This window comes from Mixophyes fleayi, chromosome 4 (assembly GCF_038048845.1).
Source record: "Mixophyes fleayi isolate aMixFle1 chromosome 4, aMixFle1.hap1, whole genome shotgun sequence".
In the NCBI taxonomy this organism is placed as follows: domain Eukaryota; kingdom Metazoa; phylum Chordata; class Amphibia; order Anura; family Limnodynastidae; genus Mixophyes; species Mixophyes fleayi.
The window spans coordinates 336,496,427-336,519,723 of record NC_134405.1 but is presented as its reverse complement, the minus strand read 5'-3'; the positions used below and the strand labels follow the sequence as shown (position 1 = coordinate 336,519,723).

Sequence of the window (23,297 nt, the reverse complement as noted above, 5' to 3'; positions counted from 1 at the left end):
AGGGGGGTCAGATCTAAGTGCCGTCAGCGCCGCCCCAGGTCCCCACCTCTGGCATGCAGACTTTGACCCCTATGAATGAGGATAATTTTAGCTCCTCTGTGTAAAACTTGTCCGGCAAGTTTTAAGCCGTTCCAGAGATACAATAACGGGCCCCACCCACGGCTCTAACCATGAACACATCACTGTAACACTACACAGCTCCAGGTCATCTCACAGCTGCTCCATGAGAAGCAGGAGTAAGGTGATTGCTCCCAATCTGGATCCTATCCCGGTGTGATCCTTACGACAATGACTCTTCAGATCTGAGCCGTTTTTTTGCCATGGGTCAAGCCCCTTCAATTCCCGTGATTGTCACTCAAACAGAAAAGTCGGATATTGTGTGCGAGATATTTAGCCAGGGGGTGGTTCATGCCTCACAGAAGCTGAAGGACTATCTTGGTTTTGAAGATCCACACGGCAGCCTACGCCCGAGCACCGACACCTTGACGGAGATTTTCCTGGTCAACTTTATAAACTTCTGCGTTGAAAAGGGCGTCGAAGAGAGAATAGAAACCAGTACGATGACCAAGCAGCAGGCCGTCCTGTTTGGCGTGGACTGGATTTGGACTCTCTTCGGCCCCGACAAATCTGTGAGGCTCCAAATGGCCGTGCAGGCCGTACAGATGTCGGACTTCAACGGCCAAGGAAGAAACGACCCCGACGCGTTCAACAATGGCCCCTACAAGGAGATACAACTGACCGATGTTTTTTACAAAAACAAGAGCCTGTATGAGAAGCTTGAAGAGTTTTGCCGCCTGGTGGGCTCAGACTGCCTTGGACTATTCATGGTGTTTGGTTTGCCAGGTAAACCGAAAGACATTCGAGGAATCCTATTGGACAGCGTCAGCAAGGAGAATAAGAGGAATTCTCTGCCTGGAGAAACTGCTTTGCAGCAGTTCATTCTTCACACTGACAACTTCCTTCCCACCAAGGAGATGCTGGACACCTGTCTGTCAAAGAGGAACGGCCAACGGAACATCGGGAAAGTCTACATCAACTTTTTATAATGGAAGGGGGGGGGGGGGGGGGGGATATCCTGTGTTTTAAGTGCACCTTTCTGTTACACACACACACACACACACACACACACACACACACACACACACACACGGGAGTAATTTTGTGGGCAGGTTATTCATGAGAATGGAGCATATGAATTCACAGAGAGCTAGTGACATACGACAACTCTACAACATAAAGGGTTAATTGTGTCCCATTGTCTAACTCTCTATTGAAATTAATGAGCCTGAACTACCAGCTCTTCAGCAGAAAATGTGTCAAAGCAGCATCCGTGAGTGATTTACACCATAAGGCAGCAGAACAATTAAAAGGAAAACGATTTTATATCAAGTTACGTTAGCAATTGAGGGGAATCCTTATTTATTTATGTTTAATGAGTGGCCTAATTGAAATGTGCTGCAAGATATGTAATTTAGAGCTGCACTGTTGAATACTCATGTCCACAATAGAACAGTGCCACCTAGTGACTACATTAAGAAATGTGTTTAGCTTGTGTACAGGTATTGTAGAGCAATGTGTATAATATATATTGCTGAGTAAATGCTCAGCAATGTGTATAATATATATTGCTGAGTAAATGCTCCTTATACATCACATATACATGTAATATAATGTTACTTACATTGGATTCCTTCTATTCTGCACTGTGAATTCATGGTGGGGGCACGACTGCCTCGCCCAAGAGGCCGTTCTGGTCGGTTTGCTATAAATAGTTTAACGTGTTGTAGTGCTAGTCATGTATGTGTAGTCAGTGTATGTGCAGCCTGAACATCATTGTAGCTGTGTCTATAGTCACTGGAGGACAATACTCGGTCTCACTGAATGTGTTGTGCTGGATCTTGCAGCAGAATCAGAGATACGATGCTGGCATTACATTGGTCAGGGTATTTCAGATGTGATAAAGCTTTTCTTCCCAGAAGTGTTTCCCAACAGCGGGATTCTCTGAAAACGCTTTTTTTTTTTCCATTTGTTTTATATCGATCTCTATATTTTGAGACAGAATAAGATGCATAAAATTGGCGACTTACCCCGGACCTGGGTGCTCATAGTTTTCTCTCTCTGTTCTGTTTATTGAATAACAATGGAAAGATTGTGTGCTGTAACCAATAGCAACCCAGTGTAAGCATAATGAAAGCGTAGCTTGGTTGCTTTGGGTTACAGCACATGTTACTTGCACTATTATTAAAGCAACGGCCCTCATGTACAAAAGAGAAACCTGCAATTTCAGGATACAAAAAAATAAAATAAAATCTCAAAAGTAATTTGTGAAGCTGCAAATTGTTGCTGTGTCTGGTATCAATCTTTGCAGGAGTGCAAATCTGCAGAGGGAAGACCAGACTGAGTAATAACACTGTCACAGACACTATTGTCTCTTGTATATATGACAATTTATTACATCATCTTCTCCCAGAGCCCACTATTAATTCAATGGAAGTGTGATAATCCACCCACAATGCAATAGCTTGGCGGGGGAATGTGCAAATCTCACTGCCAAAAGATGCGACATTGGTGGGAGTACGGTATGATATCAGGCATAAGAAAGAATAAAAATAAAAAGTAGAGCACTCAACGCCAAAAAAATAAACAGACCAGCAGACAACTCCAGGGTTAGATTTATCAGACCTTTGGAAAAGTGGAGGTGATGCCCATAGCAACCTATCAGATTGTAACCATCATGTTCTAGAATGTTCGGGATAAATGATAGCTGGAGTCTAGTTGCTATGGGCAACACCACTTTTCCAAAGGTCTGATAAATCAACCCCCCGCCTTAACACAGAGCTGACATAAAACTATGTTTAGTGTGTACTGGGCAACGTTATCCACTCAGGTCAATAAACAAATTTGTCCATAGAAATAGTTTGATGGAGCTGCGAAAATATTGTTGACATCGGTTGTTCTGGCATAAAACTAGTCGTAGGTAGAACGTGTGGCGGCTTTTCATTATGTATCTTCAGTGGAGTTTGCCATATAGATTTATGTGTTCACGGCCCTTTCATACAACAGACTGATTCATGTCTGTGCATTGGATGTAGCTGGGTCTACACATCTATCTACAAGACCATTAATGTCAGATAATGAAGTTCCCCTTTAAATGGACCACTGATCTAAATAAGGGGTAGTTATGTTTCAGCCCAGACCCCAAGTATCAGTGTTCTGCTGCTTTTCTTCTTCGGCCTCAATGTGTTGTCATTTTAGTAGAGCATCAAATCATTGGATCTAACAGAAATATTATATATAAAATTATATTGTACATGTGAGATGGCGGCTTCTAGTGGAGCGTTGTGGTAGTGTCCTGTATGAGACATTACCAATATGCTCCCTAAAATATGAAAGGCACAATAGAGGCTGGTTTGACCCTCAGCTCTGCAAGGGTTACAGTATTTGCTGGACAAGGTGGGGTTGATAACAAGGAGATACCTTGGATAGAGCAAAAAGAATTAAGGCAATACCCACTCATTGTTCACGTGTTCCCCAGACTGACGTAACAGAAGTCACCTCACCAGACCCTTCCTCCCTCACAAAAGACCACATAACACTCAGATGTCTCAAAAGTGCCTGTATTTATGAAGAAATAAAAATACATTGTACATAGGTTTGAGGAAAGGCAGATTACAGGGCAGAGTCAGACGAGATATAGTGCAAATAGAGACATTACTCGGGATGCATAGTTTGGGGGGGTACAAAGCACTTAAAACAGAAACCAACACAACATATTGTGACGAGAGCAGGGACCGGCTTCTCAGGAAATGTTAAATTCATGTTGGTTAGGAAAAAAGTGGAGGAAAAAAAAAAAAAAAAAAAAGTGTCCAAATTTAATTTTACCCAAAAAGAATAAAAAAAAAAAAAAAAGTTTATCTCTTTACAAATCACTAGTGTTTAAGATCGCATGAAGTGAATAAACAAAAGCTCCCTCGTGATGTTCAACGCAAGATGTGACATCCTAAACCAGGCTCGGCCAATTACTAGCTCCGAGACTATTGTGGAACTACAAGCACCAGCAGAGCATGTGGGCGCCACAAGTTAGATACTTAATATTGCCCTAATAAAAAGGTACTGTTCAAACCTCCCTCTGCCTCCCAAAAGAACAACCCCTGTACTCCCAACTATCAGGGTGTCTTATTTGAATTATTAGTGCAATGTGACCAACACCCTATAGCTGAATCACCCCCCAACCTGCCCTTAAAGTCAGTTATCACTTCTCTATTACACCCTTTATACAACAGAACTACTTCCCCTTTAAGGACACGAGATTACCAGGATTTAAGGAAGAAGACCTGGAGGAGAGTAATTTGCAGAGATTGTCCTTGCGTCCGTCACAAATGTGTTTTATAAACAGAAGAGAAAAACAACGTTATAAGAGACAAATTAACAACTTGCACAATACACGGATACGGTTACAGGGCGACGGCTGGAGAGTCAGGAAACATTCTCTTTGCTCCCAGTGAAACGATGGCTTCGCCCTGATCATCTTCCAACACAGCCAGGCGGCTAATAGGCAAATCTCCTGTCCTGGGCGTATCCCAGCTTGTCCAGACTGGGGTTAATGGCGTACTGGATCATAGGCGGCGGGCCGCACATCAGGGTCAGGACGTCATCCCCAGGGGCCGGCATGAAAGACTTGATCATATCCTCGTTGACGAAGCCTTGGCTGTAATCCCACTCTGCAGCCAGGACATAAAGGATCAGAGGTCATGGGTCACCATAGGTAAAGGTTCCAGTAAATAACTTGTATCATTATAGTCTTACAGGCTTATTTATTACAAATTCTGTCTGGTCTCATGCTGTAGCCCACTAACCAATCAGAGATCAGCTTTTATTAGTGCGACTTCAGTAAACTGCTATCTCCTTACATCGGGAAGAGCGAGAGAGGAAGAGCGAGAGAGGAAGAGCGAGAGAGGAAGAAGAGCGAGAGAGGAAGAGCGAGAGAGGAAGAGCGAGAGAGGAAGAGCGAGAGAGGAAGAGCGAGAGAGGAAGAGCGAGAGAGGAAGAGCGAGAGAGGAAGAGCGAGAGAGGAAGTTATGGATGTAAAAAGGTCCTTAATAATAGAACATAAAAATATCTAATGCAGATGGAACAAAACTTATTTAAATTGCTTTATGGTGATAAACTGCTCAGATTATAGACAGGATAATACTGTCAGTGAGGATAGCAGCAGCTTGACTTTATATGGTCAGCGATTCCTATTCTACACGTCACAGATATGTCAGGCGACTTCAAATATCCATCATTTACAGTCATTCCTTATAATATAAAAGGTGTTCTTGTAGAACGCTGAATGACTACATCACAATTAAATCATTTATATACAGGGGGAATTCTATAAACATGGAGGAAAAGGAAAATGTTTTTACAAATGTTTTATCATATTCTATCAAGACGATATTTAAAATATAAACACATTTTTTTTTCCTTCTTTAAAAAGTATCAAACCTGTACTCTATCAAAGGGACATTTTATAGTGTGCTTACTAAGCCACGCCCATCTTGTATTCATTAGCATAAGAGGGCGGGATGGGAATAGAATGGCAGTATGAGGTCATCGTATATAAAGTACGAGAGAAGGACAATGTTCCATTCTTCCTCTATTACGGAATATCGTCCCATATTATATACACAGATTAGAATCCCTTGTATAAAAATCGGAACCAAGTGCATTGTCTAGAAGAGTTTAAATAGAATTTACAAATTTAATATGGATATAAGAGAACTTTATAATTTACCCAGGGGATCATTACCCCCTCCCCCATACACTATGTTATGGTTGATCACCCAGCGAAGGAACAACAAGAGTCTTACGCTCAGGAGCGCGGTCCAGCGTGTACCACAGCTTGAACCTGGAATTGTTCACCTCCACCTCCTCCAACTCGTTTCGTAACAGGATGTCCTCCTCGGTCTAGTGAGGAACAGGGAGAGACAGAAACGTGGACACGTTAGTTACCTGGCTGCACAGATCTGTCCGGCCACGTCTCTCGTTAGTGCGTATTGATACAATATAGAAGTAGAGCCATAACTTAAAATTTGAGCACCTGGGGCGAGAAGGAAAACTGCCACCCCTCCTTGTCCTCAATTTTAACCAAGTGAACCTTGAATATTAATAAACTACGCCCTCCTTCACCGTTCTGCCCTGGACACTCGCCCCTATCGCACAGCCCTGTAGAATTGCGTAGGATCAACCGCGGTGACGTTCAATGTCCATCCATTTCTATGTGTGAGCCTTTAGCTCCCTCTGCAGGCCATACCAATAGCACACATTTTATTCAGTAGGGTGCAGTAATGTGGATGGAAAATCATCATCATTTATTTATATAGCGCCAACATATTCCGTAGCGCTTTACAATTAGAGACAAACATAATAAAATAAACAAACTGGGTAACAGACAAAGAGGTGAGAAGGCTGCTCGCAAGCTTACAATCTATGGGACAATGGGAGATTGACACATGAGGTTAAGTCTACATTTTGCATCTTGGCTCAGCCAGACTGCAAAGGTAAAAGTGACTCATAAGCTAAATGATCCTGTCACACAACAATGTTGGTCAGGGGGTAGTTCTCCTGTGTGAAATTGTGTAACAGGCTAAAGGTAGCGAGGTTAAGAGGGTGGCAGAGGAATATTATAAGCTTGTCTGAAGAGGTGGGTTTTCAGAGAACGCTTGAAAGTTTGTAGACCAGAGGAGTCTTACTGTGCAAGGGAGAGAATTCCATAGAGTGGGTGCAGCCCGAAAAAAAGTCCTGTAACCGGGAATGGGAGGATGTAATGAGGGTGGATGAGAGACGCAGATCTTGTGCAGAACGGAGTTGCCAAGTTGGGAGATATTTTGAGACAAGAGAGGAGATGTATGTTGGTGCAGCTTTGTTGATGGCCTTGTAGGTTAGTAAAAGTATTTTATATTGGATTCGGTACAAAACAGGCAGACAGTGTAGAGACATACAGAGTGATTCAACAGAGGAAGAACAATTTGCAAGGAAAATCAGTCTTTCCGCAGCGTGCAAAATAGATTGTAGGGGTTTAAGTCTGTTTTTGGGAAGACCAGTAAGGAGGGAATTGCAATAGTCAATGCGGGAGATGATGAGTGCATGAATTAAGGTTTTTGCAGTGTCTTATGTGAGATATGTGCGAATTCTGGAAATCTTCTTTAGATGCATATAGCAGGATTTAGATATAGAGTCAATGTGGGGAACAAAGGATAGGTGTGAGTCAAGGATTACACCTAGGCAGCGAGCTTGTGGGGTGGGATTTATGGTCATGTTATCAACAGAGATAGAAATGTCAGGTATGCTCTTGTTGGCGGGTGGGAATATTATTAACTCTGTTTTAGAAAGATTAAGTTTGAGTTGGTGAGATGACATCCAAGATGAAATGGCAGAAAGACAGTAAGTTACTAGGGACAACACAGATGTCGAGATATCAGGAGAGGATAGATAGATTTGTATATCATCCGCATAGAGACGATACTGAAAGACAAAGGAGCTTATAAGTTTTCCAAGAGAAGTGGTGTAGATAGAGAACAGCAGAGGACCTAGCACTGAGCCTTGTGGAACTCCAACTGATAGGGGAAGCGGAGCAGAGGTGGCCCCAGAGAAATTAACAGTGAAAGAGCGATTAGAAAGGTAGGATGAGAACCAGGATAGAACAGTGTCTTGAAGACCTAGGGATTGCAGTGTTTGTATGAGAAGAGAATGGTCAACGGTGTCAAATGCAGCTGAGAGATCCAGGAGAATTAGGAGAGAGTAATGGCGTTCAGTTTTAGCAGTGATCAGATCATTGACAACCTTGGTCAACGCAGTCTCTGTGGAGTGTTGAGAACGAAAGCCAGACTGAAGAGGATCCAACAGGTTGTTAGCGGAAAGGAAGCGAGTGAGGCGACTATAGGCAAGTCTCTCTAGAAGCTTGGAGGGGCACGGCAGCCGAGAGATGGGACGGTAATTTGAGAGAGTTTGGGTCGGAATCTTGTTTTTTTAGAATAGGAGTAATCACTGCATGCTTGTATAGTGATGGAAAGATGCCAGTAGAGAGCGAGAGATTACAGATTTGAGTTAGAGGTGAAATGAGCACAGAAGACAGGGATCTACCAATTTGCGAGGGAATAGGATCAAGAGGACAGGAGGTAGAGTAGGAAGATAAGAAGAGCGTAGAAATTTCCTCTTCATTTGTGGGGTCAAATGAAGAGAGGGTGTCAGAGGGTAGTGGGAAGGAATTGAGCTGATTGCTTGTCAAGGAAGAGGATACCATTTCTAGTCTGATCTTGTCAATCTTGTCCTTGAAGTAGGAAGCAAGATCCTGAGCACTGATAGTAGATGGAGGGTTTGGGGTGGGAGGATTGAGAAGATATTTAAATGTATTAAAAAAGGCGTTTGGGGTTAGAAGCCTGAGCATAGATTAGAGATTGGAAGTATGCTTGTTTTGCCGTGTCCAGAGCATTTCGATAGGAGCGGTAGACAGAAGTATATGTGAAGAAGTCATTAGAGGTGCAAGATTTACGCCAGTAACGTTCTGCTTTACGGGACAGTTTTTGAAGATTTCGTGTTGCTTTAGTGTGCCACGGTTGACATCGAAGTCGAGGTGTAGTATGTAGTGTCGCTGGAGCCACTTGATCAAGGGCCGTTGCTAAGGTTAGGTGAAAATGAGGTACTGCCATCTCAGGGGTCGAGAATGTAGAGATAGGGGAGAGAAGGTGTTGGAGAGAGGTGGAAAATTGTTGAAGATTAATAGAATTCAGATTTCTGCGGGTATGAGGAGGCTTGGTTGAGTTAGACAGTAGAGAGGTTAGAGCAGTGGGGGTGAGAGTGTAGCTGATAAGGTGATGATCCGAGAGGGGGAAGGGTGTATTAATAAAATTAGAAACTGAGCAGAGTCTAGAGAAAACAAGATCAAGGCAGTGGCCATCCTTATGAGTAGATGATTCAATCCACTGGGAGAGGTCAAGTGAGGAGGTTAGAAAGTAGTTTGGAAGCAGCTTTGGAAGGTGGGTTATCAATGGGGATGTTGAAATCACCCATGATGATGGTGGGGATGTCTGAAGATAAGTGAGGGAGCCATGCAGAGAAATAGATGACAGCAACACGTAGAGCGAGTGGATTAAAAATCCTAACAGCATGTACTTCAAAAGATGTGAACGTGAGTGATGGGACATTTGGTAGAACTGTGAACGTGCACTGTGGGGAGAGGAGTAGTCCAACCCCACCTCCTTGTCTGCCTTCAGGTCTGGAGGTGTGGGTGAGATGGAGGCCACCATGTGAAAGGGCTGCTGGTGAGGCAGTGTCTGATTGCATGAGCCATGTTTCTGTTATTGCCAGAAGGTTGACATTTTTTGAGAGGAAGAGATCATGAACGGAGGTAAGTTTGTTACAAACAGAGCGTGCATTCCAAAGGGCACATTTAAAGGACTTCGGAAGAGAGGGGAGACAGGTGATGTGTTTGAGGTTTGCTATAGAACGGTAGTGCTCTGTTATATGTGTGTGTGAGGAGTGTGGGGGACCTGGATTAGGTGATATATCACCAGCTAATAGAAGCAGAGTGAGAGAAAGATAGGCAAGGGGATTGTAAGATGTGTGACTTTATTTTCTGGCGACAGGTGGAGGTTGTACTTGTTAGAGATAATAAATAGGACAGCAGTTCATGGGTGGTGACTAGAGGTGAGTGGAGTAATGCAGGTGCAATATGAACAAATGTTTGTGTTGGTGGAGGGGTGAAAGATGAGACAGTACTAAAGATCATGCCATGAAAAGAGACCAAGAAAAGAAATTTGTTCCAAATTGTGATAAAAGGAGTTCAAGCCAAAAAGTTAGGGGATTTTAAAGAATTACCTCTGCAGTGTTCCATATAGAAAAACACGTAATGCAGAAATAGCCTGTGGCAGATGTAGCTTATTGCTGGAAGTAAAATCCAGTCAAATGTTTGTCCAACTGTGCATTTTCGTCCACTTTGTGAGAAAATCCCACTTAGTGCAGAAATCACACACGTCTACCCCCCACATACGTCTCCCCATAAACTGAGGCTAAGATGTAGTCAGGCTAATTTAGCAATACTCTACAGATGTGCTAATTGGTCAGCTAATCAAAGGAACAGAAAACATTTGTTTCATTGGGTATCTGGCCTCCTCTAGCCATCATAAATTAGGCATCAATAAAAGACTGGGCCAACCCAAGTTTAAACAGATAACAATTTCCTAGAACATACTTTAAACACAGATTGCAGGGATAAATTTCACAGATTAATGATCAGAGTAGTAGTAGTAGTATGGATGAACAAACGTTAAACACAGATTGCAGGGACATTTAAAGCATAAAACTTTATTTGTTTACAGATCATTGGTCAGAGGGACACCAACAAAGCTCCATAGGCAACAGAAAGCAACAGCCAGGGTCCATAACAAACCACCAAATGACCAGCCTTAGGAGTACCCTCATCGTACATACCGTCCTTACAATATAAACCAACAAGACGCATATACTATGGGTATAAATCACAGTCCTGCCGTTTCCTTTAGCAACGCAGTAAAACCTCAGGATCTGGGCAGTAGGAGAGCAGAACGCGTTGGGTCAGCCACCTACCTGGTTAGCAAACAGCAGATAGCAGACGGTCTTATCGTCTTTGTCTTTCATGATGGCTCGGATGAGCTGGAGCATTGGGGTAATTCCTGGGAAGGCGAGAGAGGCACAGAGCAGTCACTGACAGATTTAGCAATGTATTCATAAGACACCCCAACCCAGACATCGTAGTAGATATAACAACGAATCACACACATATACACACACACACACACACACACACACACACACTGAAACGTAAATGTTTATTAGACAATGTATTAGGGGTGAATTTCCCTCGTCCATACCTGTCCCACCAGCAATCATTGCCAACTTTTTCACCTTCTTATCAACTGGGGGAGATTTCTTGTCTGGACGAATTTTGAAAAGTCCTGAAAAAAAATAATAATTATATATATATATGATTCATTGGAAAATATATGCGAGAGCCATTGTCCAATTACAATCCATTTAGCAGAAGCAATTTGTATCAACTCTAATGAATGAGAGTACCAACATTGTGTCTTTAGTTTTAAATCAAAACTGAAAAAGAAGATATTGTCTCCTGGAAGCGGAAACAATTCAGCGCACAGGAAATGCAGGATCAGTTTAGAGATCGCTCTGGCAGAAAGTGAATCTTACTTTTACAAAAAATATAAGTGTCGCCAATACAGTAATTTAAAATACTTTCAATGACAAGTTGTTGTTTTTTTCTATACTCAAAATAAAATTTGATTTTTACAGGCTCCCATTTATACTGTGACTGAAGCCAAAAGTAAAGTCAAAGATTATGTCACCTTTGCCTTCGTAGGTCAGTAACCCACTTGGTCCTCGGAAATCGATGGTCTCCCCAATCTTCAGCTCCTCTAAATACTGAGACATTTTACCGCCATCGGGGAATTTGGGATGGACGTTTTTAAAGTAGATCTGGAACAAAAGAAAAAACACAGAAAGATCTCACTGATGAGCAGCGGATAATGTTTGGTAACAATGTGGTGAAATTCTACCCGGCACAGGTCCAGGGCTCAGGTCACTATTGGCACATGGTGAAGCCACCATGACCGTGCAGCTGGGTGGGGGGTAAACTGGTTATAATTAGGATAAATTCTGACAGCGGCCTCCTCTGTATGTTGTAAGATGCCGTAGACCAGGCCCAGGGTACAGGACTCGCGCCCCTCCCCTCCCCTCCACAGACTACGTCCAGATCTCACCTTTACCACCAAATCCACAAAGCCTTTATTATCGTCGCTGGAGACCGGTGTGTAGGGTCTGACCACCAAGTTCCCGTCTATCCTGGCGGACAGGTAGATGTGTTGCCCTGCGAACAACAACTGTATAATTACCACATCCAGCAGGCAGAGTCCAGCAGACATTAACGAGTGATCGGATATAAACCATCAAATATATCAAAAAGGTAGAAATACATCTCAGGAAGGCTGGATCGCTACAAAGAGGATTTCTAGAACAAGGGGACACAATGAATTTGGAGGGAGGTTTGAGGTCTCCCAGAAGATAAGAGGGGACTTGAACAGCAAAAGAATTCTAGAATGCATGGAGGCAAACAGTTCTAATGCTACCACTTAATAATAATAAATAATTATATATCTATTATTATTATTAATAAGAGTATTGGACCTATAGGTTCTCTTCTGCCATGAAATTCTAGGGGGTATATTTACTAAACTGCAGGTTTAAAAAAGTGGAGATGTTGCCTATAACAACCAATCAGATTCTAGTTATTTTGTGGACTGTACTAAATAAATGACAGCTAGAATCTGATTGGTTGCTATAGGCAACATCTCCACTTTTTCAAACCCGCAGCTTAGTAAATCTAGCCCTAGGTCTCTATAGCGCATCATTCATCACAAATGTGTAATATACAACTTTACACCACACCACACCCACAGTTACACACTGCAGTCCGCAGCTCGGTCACTTACCGATGGGGAGACCCAGGATGTGATCAGGAGACGGCAGAGCGAAACGAAACCTTCGCGTGTCGCGGCTGATGACCTGAGGCAAGAGATTTATATGGTATAAAATCGTGGTCACTGCCGTTTACGTAGCTTTAGTTATGGATCAGAGGCCGACGGTGATTGTCGGGGCTTACGGCGGATCTCGTGTGACAACAGAAGCGCTGCCTGTACATAACGGTTACATTAAGTAATGTTTCGATGTAAAGAGTTAATATTGCCGCTAAAGGCAGACGATTAATTAGGCTGTCTTAGCCCTAACTGCTCGCAAATCGCAGCACGTGTGGGTCCCAGATATATCCGATCAGGACGGATGATAGATTTGGTTACACAATTACTGAATCCGACTTTGTGTGTTCATTGTACGACCGGGCTCAGGGGCAAACGCAGGATTTGTAGAGGAGGGGTTTCCACACCACGCCGCCAGTGCGCGTGACCAACATGCATGGGGGCGTGGCTATAATATTAGACAGTGCTTGGCTGCTCTCCAACTCTTCCTATCCCCATAATATACATGGGCAATGCTGCGTACACTACTGTTAGGTGCACGCAGCTCTCCCTTTTCAAGCAGAGCGGTGTGAAGTGGGGGCAGAGTCCAGCCACCTCAATTATATAGTGCCCCAGGCTCGGAGGGGGGTTTCCAGGCACTAGGACCCAACCCCCCCCCCCCCCCGGTTTGCCTATGGGGCTCATGGTGCCCTACTGGATCCGGCACGAGCACTGAACACCAGATCCTGCAGATATGGCCAGGAATGCGTACTACCAAATCTGACAGATATTCTCGTAGCTCTGGCCTCCTACAATCTCTCAACAGCTGGAAAACCATTGTCTGTTCCTACGGTCACACCGGGACAACATGGCATCCAAGATTCTTGTGGTAAACTTCTACTCTAGCTACCATGTGCAGCCCTGACAATAATATATCTAATCTTGAAACTTTAAAGCATACCTTTCTCTGTGTGCAGTGCAAGCAGCCATTTTGTGGGAGTAGCCAAGATTTGAGGATCCTAGTCTATGGGCAGCATTCTCGTGAACATTGGTGGTAGGTACACGCTAAAGTCTGCCCCACGCCTCAGCGATGTCACAAAATAGCTGCCATATGTAATATTTTCTTAGCATTCAGGGTAGTAGGATCAGAGAACAAACTATATATACTTTTTTTGCATATTCTGGTCTATAGAAAGAAAATGGGGGATAAATGTTTTTCTTATAGTTTTCATTAAAAATAAAAATAGATCCTGTCCTACAGAAGTGAGCGAGTTTGACTGAGTGGGTGTCACACGAGCAGGTTTGGGGCCAGCAGTAAAATAACTCATGCAAAATCCTGCCTTAAAGAAGCCCACGTCATTTCTTCAGCACCAGTCGCTCTAGTGATTAAAAGAGCTACTGAAAAACATCTTTTGCACTATGCAGCGGGAAAATGTCTCCGACATAGGGAATATTCTTTTCATAGCTGTTTTTCGGTTGTGTGAAAACCTCTTGTGAAGAACTTACCTCTTTGTCGATGAGCCTCAGGGGATATTTTATATCTGCACTCTCCAAGGTGATCGCAGGAGCAGACTTCCCGAAGAGTCTTCTGAACACCGCGAAGACGATGAGGAAGGGGTACCCCGCAATCCGTGCAATCTGTAAGAGAACGGAGGGGTTACCTTTAGTCTCAGGGTTCCCCATAACCGGGCGACAGACACAAACTAGCTGCTCCTACAATATAACAGCAACTAAACTTGTGATGGGGAAGTTACAATTAGCTTCACTTCCTCGTGTACTTGTGATAAACACCACAAAGAGATAAAGGGATCATTATCTTAATACCATGTGATCAGCTGACAAACCTGGACTGAAATATTGGGACAGTCTTCTGTCTGTATCTGCAGTAAATGTGTTTCCTGCTTTCCAGAGCTGTAGTATGAATCCCCCCAAAAAAAGACACCACTGATAGCCAACAATTGTCAAGCAGCCACCCCCTAGAAAGATGCCCAGTGACTAGAGTGCCCCCTGGTGACCAGAGGAGAGCATGGCTAGACCTGGGCCCCCAGGACACGTGCCCTGAGAATTGTATTTTCCCTGGTGGAAATGTGGATGAACTCCGAATAGTATATTGCTCAACTTCTGCACCCAATCATTGGGGGGGGGGAACTAGCAGAGCAGTATGGGTGGTACGCAGACCACCAGTCAAAACCTCCCCTGCGCCTCACTCGTACCTGGAAGCAGCAGACTACTAGTCACCTGATGCCACCACTAGTGATGCCCTCTGCAGGATACACATAGCCGACACAGTACCAGTGAGTGCGGTCAATGATGGCACAGCGCAAGTGATAGCATGTGGGGCAGACTGGAGTGAGTGAGTGCGAGCGTGTGTGTCAGAGAATGATGGCATGTGGTGGCAATCTAAAGGACATGTGGAAGCACAGTGACAGCGATGCCATGGTGGTGGGCACAGTGATGCCAAACACAAGTGAGCTGCCCATCTCACGTTTGTTTCATAGTTCCTGTATTTTTACTGATGAGATGTTCTGACTGTTCTCCCTGACAGTACAGCGCTGCAGAATATGTTGGTGCTATGTATATAAAGGGATAAGAATAATGACAAGGCCGTAGTGATGGCACATGCAGGGCACAGGGGCATGGCTGGCATGTGGAGACATGAATGCGTGGAGTGTGGCTGAGGGTCAGTGCCCCAGGTCTACCAACATCAGTGGCTCAGTGGTTAGCACTTCTGCCTCACAGCACTGGGGTCATGCGTTCAATTCCTGACCATGGCCTTATCTGTGAGGAGTTTGTATGTTCTCTCCGTGTTTGCGTGGGTTTCCTCCGGGTGCTCCGGTTTCCTCCCACACTCCAAAAACATACTGGTAGGTTAATTGGCTGCTATCATTATTGACCCTAATGTGTGTTAGGGGATTTAGACTGTAAGCTCCAATGGGGCAGGGACTGATGTGAGCGAGTTCTCTGTACAGCGCTGCGGAATTAGTGGCGCTATATAAATAAATGGTGATGATGATCAGTGCCATGGTTACAGCCAGTTATACCTAGAAGGGGGTTTGAGTCGTCTCTAGGTCTGTGTGAGTCGCTTATGGACAAGTCAAAAACACGACAACATCATCTCTGAGAGGAATGGTGTGGATACCTTTTTGCGCTACTACTCCGTTCAAACCTGTGACGGTGACGGGAGCCTGAACGCAAAAAGCGTATGCCCAGACCACCCAAAACAGAGATTCTACAGGAAATGTCAGCTCTAGATACACTCTCCAGCAGAGTGTCGTTTGCATTTGCTCAGACATAGAATATTAGGGATACCCTAAAATTTAAAAAAAAAAAAAAAAAAAAAAAGTGCCATATCCTACAACATAAAACACAGTGCAGATCTCACGGCACCAATGTCTGCTAGAGGTGAAATTTGACAAAAGCGCTGTAAGTATCAATTGACTAACAATATAATTTCCAATCCAAGATTTGGGGGGGGGAGGGGTTATACACCATCAAGGTGCTGAGAGTTATTTCAACAATGCACCGAGAGCTTAGAAAGGTCAAGATCACTGTCCCTCTGGAGAGCTCTAGTCTTGGAATGAAGCACAGTAATAAAGCAATATGGCAACATGGAGTAAGCAACGTCAGAATGATTGAGGAAAGAACTATTCTGCAAACAAATAAAAGCAAAAAGTACAGCCCACCGTTACCTACAACATACAACCTTTAGGTCTCTCTGTAAAGAGAATTACACTGGAAAAGGTCAGACAGACAGATTGGGAATGACATTCATGTCATTAAACCAGCTTAGAGCACAAGGGTCTGAGGATAAATAAATCCCGCCACACCCAGAGACAGGCACCGGGCTCCTGATATAGACGGGAACTTTCCACCTACATAAAGAGTATATTTAGACACACGGTCAGCACTCGATGGACTGACATATAGACCGGCTGCAGAGCTCTGCTCTATGGTATTAGAATCTGCTGTCACATCGTTCATCCTCATTGCAGCTGCATCCACCACCTACACTCAGTCACTAGTACAGGACGTTACACAAGGTACAGGACTAAGGAGACTTTAAATTTGAAGTAACTTGCATAAATATTCAGACCCTCGAACAAATCCTACACAGAAATGTTGCTCTCTGTCCTAGTTTTATGTCAAAGCACTGACTCAAACTGTTTTTACATTTTTAAATGCGACGCCGGTTTACGTTATAGAAATATGCTGCATTTCATTATCACACTAATTCTAGAACCTCATCACTTTCTTCAAGTCTTTGGGTATGTTCCAGCTTTGTGCGCTGGACCAGCAAGATTCGTCCCAGGTTGTTTAGGTGATGCTCGTGAACCCCGGTTTTTAAGGGGGGGGGCCTAAGATTCTCAATTGAATGGAGATCAGGGCTTTAACTGGGCCATTATTGTTCTTCAACGTTAGTTTGGCCTCGTGTTTGGGATCATTGTCTGCAGAAAGATGAAGTCCCCCCAAACTTCAGTTATTTAGCAGAAGAACCCTGATCTCTTAATATTTCCTTGTATTTGACACCATTTAATCTTCTTTTATAACAAGATGACCAGACCCCAGCAGAATACAGCCACCACCGTGCTTAACGGCAGGTACAATATTTATTGAGGTCTGGGTAGTGCTCTCCCTCGTGCTTTTTGGCAGACTCCAGGTGGTATATTTACTAAACTGCAGGTTTGAAAAAGATGGAGATGTTGTCTATAGCAACCAGATTCTAGTTATTTTGTGGAATGTACTAAATGACAGCTAGAATCTGGTTGCTATAGGCAACATCTCCACTTTTTCAAACCCGCAGTTTAGTAAATATACCCCCAGATGTGCTTTACATGGTTCATTTTGTGTAATTATTTTACGCCACCTACATAACTAGACTCAGGTGTTTCTGCAGGTCGTAAAGTTGGTGGTAACTCTGCAGAAGAGTTGGTGCCATCATACCTAAAGAAGCTTCGTGGGCCTGTAGACTATGTGGTTTATAAAACGACAGGGAAAATCACGAAAATGTTTAATTGTGAACCCATTGCGAATTCATACAATGCAAAGATAAAAAAATAAATAATCTATGTGCTGCTCCCCACTGAACGCGGGGCCCCTAGGCGTCTGCCTAGCATAGGAACGGTCTGCTCACAATCCCTGTTTTACAGCATAATGCCCACTAACGTGTGCAGCGTGGACATGATGGAAAGGACTAATCCTACAGACAGGGATCAGGGAAAACTGACAAAACTGGGTTAAATATACATCTGTTTCCCAACCACAATTCCACAAGAGAGGAATCCAGGGCACAGGCGGAGGGTGTGGGCGTATAAAGGGCAGCAAATTAGGAGACCGAAACCATCACTCCTCACCCCCAGCAACAAACACCAGAAATAGAAAGCTGTCGGCAGCTGGTGCCCTCAGACCCACATCTATACGTTTACACAAACAATATTTCTTTTTTATTTAGTCACTAGTTTACTTGGCCCAACACTAACCCCTCCTCTGGTTTCTGTTTAAAGGGTAAACACGAAAACCCAAAATAAAGACATTTTTTGTGGCACGCTTGGATCCCCAGAGAGGGTTGTGCCCGGTTACATTGTTGCAGGCGACAATACGACAAACTTGTACTAACAGAACCTCAGACTTCCTCCTCATCTAACTCTTGGCGAATCTAATGAACCATTTCTGTTTAAAAAACAGGAATCCACTATTTACCAGCTTCCCCTTTCTATCAGCCACGTTTCCAGGATTTTCGGACAATTGTTATATTTTAATCAGACATATCGACCAGCTGCTGAAAGTCCTGGACTGGGGCAAACATTGTCCCGGATTGGGCATAACAGTTATAGCAAAGTGTTCTAGGGGGAAATACCTCAGATAACAGGATAATTTGGGGCAGACTGAGGCATAAGGGGAGCAGTAGGAACGTACCCCAAGATCAGGACATTCCTGGTCAAGTTTGGGAGGGAAGTGAATGTCTGTGGTACGAGAGGGTGGAACGGAAGAAGGTTCCAATCAAATAAAAGTTAAGAACCCTCCATCTACTATCAGTGCTCAGGACCTTGCTTCCTACTTCAAGGACAAGATTGACAAGATCAGACTAGAAATGGTATCCTCTTCCTCAACAAGCCATCAGCTCATTTCCTTCCCTCTACCCTCTGACACCCTTTCTTCATTTGACCCCACAAATGAAGAGGAAATTTCTACGCTCTTCTTATCTTCCTACTCTACCTCCTGTCCTCTTGATCCTATTCCCTCGCAAATTGGTAGATCCCTGTCTTCTGTGCTCATTTCACCTCTAACTCAAATCTGTAATCTCTCACTCTCTACTGGCATCTTTCCATCACTATACAAGCATGCAGTGATTACTCCTATTCTAAAAAAACAAAACTCCGACCCAAACTCTCTCTCAAATTACCGTCCCATCTCTCAGCTCCCTTGCCCCTCCAAGCTTCTAGAGAGACTTGCCTACACTCGCCTCACACGCTTTCTTTCCGCAAACAACCTGTTGGATCCTCTTCAGTCTGCCTTTCGTTCTCAACACTCCACAGAGACTGCGCTGACCAAGGTTGTTAATGATCTGATCACTGCTAAGACTGAACGCCATTACTCTCTCCTAATTCTCCTTGATCTCTCGGCTGCATTTGACACCGTTGACCACTCTCTTCTCATACAAACGCTGCAATCCCTAGGTCTTCAAGACACAGTTCTATCCTGGTTCTCATCTTACCTCTCTAATCGCTCTTTCACTGTTAATTTCTCTGGAGCCACCTCTGCTCCGCTTCCCCTATCAGTTGGAGTACCACAAGGCTCGGTGCTAGGTCCTCTGCTGTTCTCTATCTATACCGCTTCTCTTGGAAATCTAATAAGTTCCTTTGGCTTTCAGTATCATCTCTATGCGGATGATACCCAAATCTATCTATCCTCTCCTGATATCTCGACATCTGTGTTGTCCCGTGTAACTGACTGTCTTTCTGCCATTTCATCTTGGATGTCCTCTCGTCAACTCAAACTTAATCTTTCTAAAACAGAGTTAATAATATTCCCACCCGCCAACAAGAGCATACCTGACATTTCTATCTCTGTTGATAACATGACCATAAATCCCACCCCACAAGCTCGCTGCCTAGGTGTAATCCTTGATTCACGCCTATCCTTTGTTCCCCACATTGACTCTATATCTAAATCATGTTACATACATCTAAAGAACATTTCCAGAATCCGCACATATCTCACACAAGACACTGCTAAAACCTTAATTCATGCACTAATCATCTCCCGCATTGACTATTGCAATTCCCTCCTTACTGGTCTTCCCAAAAACAGACTCAAACCCCTAAAATCTATTTTGCATGCTTCGGCAAGACTGATTTTCCTTGCAAATAGCTATTCCTCTGTTGAATCACTCTGTATGTCTCTACACTGGCTGCCTGTCTTCTACCGAATCCAATATAAAATACTTTTACTAACCTACAAGGCCATCAACAAAGCTGCACCAACATACATCTCCTCTCTTGTCTCAAAATATCTCCCAACTCGGCAACTCCGTTCTGCAAAAGATCTGCGTCTCTCATCCACCCTCATTACATGCTCCCATTCCCGGTTACAGGACTTTTTTCGGGCTGCACCCACTCTATGGAACTCTCTCCCTCGCACAATAAGACTCTCCTCTGGTCTACAAACTTTCAAGCGTTCTCTGAAAACCTACCTATTCAGACAAGCTTATAATATTCCTCAACCACCATCTTAACCTCACTACCTTTAGCCTGTTACACAATTTCACACAAGACAACTACCCCCGGACCAACATTGTTGTGTGACAGGATCATTTAGCTTATGAGTCACCCTACCTTTGCAGTCTGGCTGGGCCAAGATGCAAAATGTATACTTAACCTCATGTGTCAATCTCCCATTGTCCCATAGATTGTAAGCTTGCGAGCAGGGCCTTCTCACCTCTTTGTCTGTTTTACCCAGTTTGTTTATTAGTTTATTACGTTTGTCCCCAATTGTAAAGCGCTACGGAATATGTTGGCGCTATATAAATAAATGATGATGATGATGATGATGAAGATACATTGAAGAGACCCCTGCCAAACAGTAACACAGAGGAGGGGTAGCGGCTTAATAATCAAATAGCAGTACTTGTCCTAAATTGGACAACCAGTTAAACACATAAATATTTGCACAGCAAGTACCCCCAGCCATACACAGTTTATGTATACTGGAAAAAAAGTGATGTTTGCAAATGTCAGCTCTGTATCTAGTCTACAAAACACACATTAAACATTTCTAAATAAAAATGCAGCCACATCGGAGCTTTGTCAGTAACGTACTCTCTCCCCATCTACTACGACGCTCAGATGAACTATAACTTCTAGGAGATCTGATTGGTTTTGCAGTGTTTTTCTGTTCCCAGAAGTGTAACAAGGCCCCATCTGACAGGCGCTATGCGAGTCTATGATTCCACTGATATTAGTCACCACTAAACTCCGGAATCTCTCTGAGACGTCACGTTCCTCAGTCGGAGAACTTCCCATGTGGAAACAATCAGCAGCATCATCTGTAACAGGAGATTTCCACGGGAAGGTCCGTGTGTTGTCCCAGTTACCTCCAGTGCTGGATACAAACTTTCTGTACTGAGCCTCCCCCCATCATCGTAGTTCTAGAGCAGCATTAACCGGGCCTGTGACTAAATCTCTACAACACGTAAATAAGTGATTTATACATAGAAAATGCAAAAACCAGTGATGGGACCAGGGCACAAAATAATAGCAAAAAGAGAATAAAAAAAGAAAACATGTTCTGCATGGTACATGGGCCCCCTTCTCTCCCCTCCCCCGTCTCTTATCTCATACACAAGCAGTGAGTAGAAAGTGACGTCCCTGGTATCACACCTCCATGCTGCTGACCAGTGTCCGATTGGCTGCGAGCAGAGCTCTCTGGTGACATCACTGAGCATGTTCACAGCCTATCAGCGACCCAGAACAGCAACATGGGGCAAGATTCCAGGAGCCCCTCCAGATCTGCTCTCCTGCCCATAAGGAAGGGATGATCTGCAAAGCAGCAGCATCGGGGCAATGATCTGCAGAACACTAGAGAGATTAGTAAATTCATATTGGGGGAACTCTGCTACTATCACGTCACTGCAATCACTGCTCAGCGCAGAGGGAGACAAAGACCAGCCGTGACCTTAATTGGTGCAGAAGAGCCAACGTACATAGGGTGAAGGTTTAACGCCACACCCGATTGGATGTGATCCTGGAGAGTCATTTAGGAGCCGAACACCTCATGCCCTATGAATCTGAATGCCTAGGACATGACCTTCAAAGGGGAATAACTAACCCCATCACTGGGGAAGCAGCACCAAGCAGGTAGTATAAGCGAACACTGGGGTTATCTATAGGAGGATCACCAGAGATGCACTGAACGAGGGTGGGGGGGATTAAAAAAAGAAGGGATGTCCTAAAGTGGGCATTCATTGTAAGGCTAAGTTTCTTGGGGATGTCACAAAAGGCCGGCAAGAGGGCATTCCCAGGCATGGGGCATTGCCACCTATCCATGCACAGTGCCCATGCCAGTCAGGGTGGGTCTTCACCAGACTTGTAGTGTCACCCATCTACTCTATGTCTCCACCTGCTGTTCATTCTCCCCTCTCATAATATATAATTTCTATACCTTCCTCCATGGTCCTTATCACTGTGAAAGAAACCAGTTACAGGGATCTCAACCTTACCACACAGTCATTATTAATAGAGTATCTATGCAACTGGTCTCATCAGTAACAGTGGACTATTGTCTGGAGATTTGTGGCCACTACTGCAGCCAGTGTCTGTAAGGGATGGGACCTTCTAAACAAAATTTCATTGGAAAATAGGCAGTGGCCATGAGTCAGGCAACCGACCTTGCAATGATATGACAGTATTATTATACACACATAACAGGCCATCATCACATCTCTACACTCCCCTAAGGATTTCCACATGGGGCACTGCATGACTTTAATATTACTACAATACAGGCACTGACTGAGAGTCTATTGTGCAGATGATAAAGTTTGAGCATGTGTGTTTTTTTGCGGCCTGGTTAACGACATTATTAGGATTCCTGACATTAGCCGGTATATGAAAGGTTCTGCCCTGCAGGATATGTACTGAGGGGTATACTGAAGAAACTGCAGAACCTCAGAGAGAGCAGAGCTGTCAATCATCTTTAGCTGATTGTCAGACAGACTGCAAGCTCTTGGGACAAATATTAAGATGTCATATTGGAGCTCCTGAGCAATATATCCCAGAGCAGTCACACCCACCCAGGCCCAAAAGCTTGGGGGGAAGTCCGGCAGGAATGTGACAGCTCATGCTGTGTCATCCCCTAGAAGCACACACTCCATAACTCCCCATGCACAGCGCTAACTACCACCCGACTTACCGTACTGATCTGCGCCCCCATGTGGCCGGGTAACAAGAACCAACAATCAGGAAGGATACAAAGTAACAAGTGAACTGAACGTTCTACTGCTGCCCGCGAGACACTGACCAGCCGCCACGCCCACCGCCTTGATTACTGGCCCAGCCCGCTGCCAGTCATATGAGAGGCGACCCGCCTGTCAGAATGAAGCCACGCCCACACAGCGTTCGTTCATTCGTCTACAGAGCTGTCAATAACACCGGTTACCAGGCAACGAAGCCCCGCTGGATGTTTCCGCTAGCAGCCAAGCGATTAGCCCAGAGAGATGTCAATCACGGCCACACCCCTGTAGCTACCGTTGCTGGG

The 23,297-nt window shown here is 44.2% G+C and overlaps 2 protein-coding genes across 2 annotated transcripts; one reads left to right on the top strand and one right to left on the bottom strand.

Moving 5' to 3' along the window:
- The first annotated feature begins 66 nt into the window (after nucleotides 1–66).
- Nucleotides 67–1,107, top strand: REP15 (RAB15 effector protein). The gene has a single exon (XM_075205516.1). The coding sequence runs from the start codon at nucleotides 321–323 to the stop codon at nucleotides 1,044–1,046; it is 726 nt and encodes a 241-aa protein (XP_075061617.1). The 5' UTR covers nucleotides 67–320; the 3' UTR covers nucleotides 1,047–1,107.
- A 2,494-nt stretch (nucleotides 1,108–3,601) lies between these two features.
- On the bottom strand, nucleotides 3,602–23,088 carry CYB5R3 (cytochrome b5 reductase 3). The gene is made up of 9 exons (XM_075210520.1): nucleotides 22,953–23,088; nucleotides 14,052–14,183; nucleotides 12,525–12,597; nucleotides 11,796–11,902; nucleotides 11,382–11,511; nucleotides 10,893–10,976; nucleotides 10,609–10,694; nucleotides 5,856–5,952; nucleotides 3,602–4,721 (listed from the first exon to the last, which is right to left on the bottom strand). Exons 1-9 carry the CDS (start codon nucleotides 22,971–22,973, stop codon nucleotides 4,549–4,551), a joined length of 903 nt encoding a protein of 300 aa, XP_075066621.1. The 5' UTR covers nucleotides 22,974–23,088; the 3' UTR covers nucleotides 3,602–4,548.
- Between the last annotated feature and the right edge of the window lie 209 nt (nucleotides 23,089–23,297).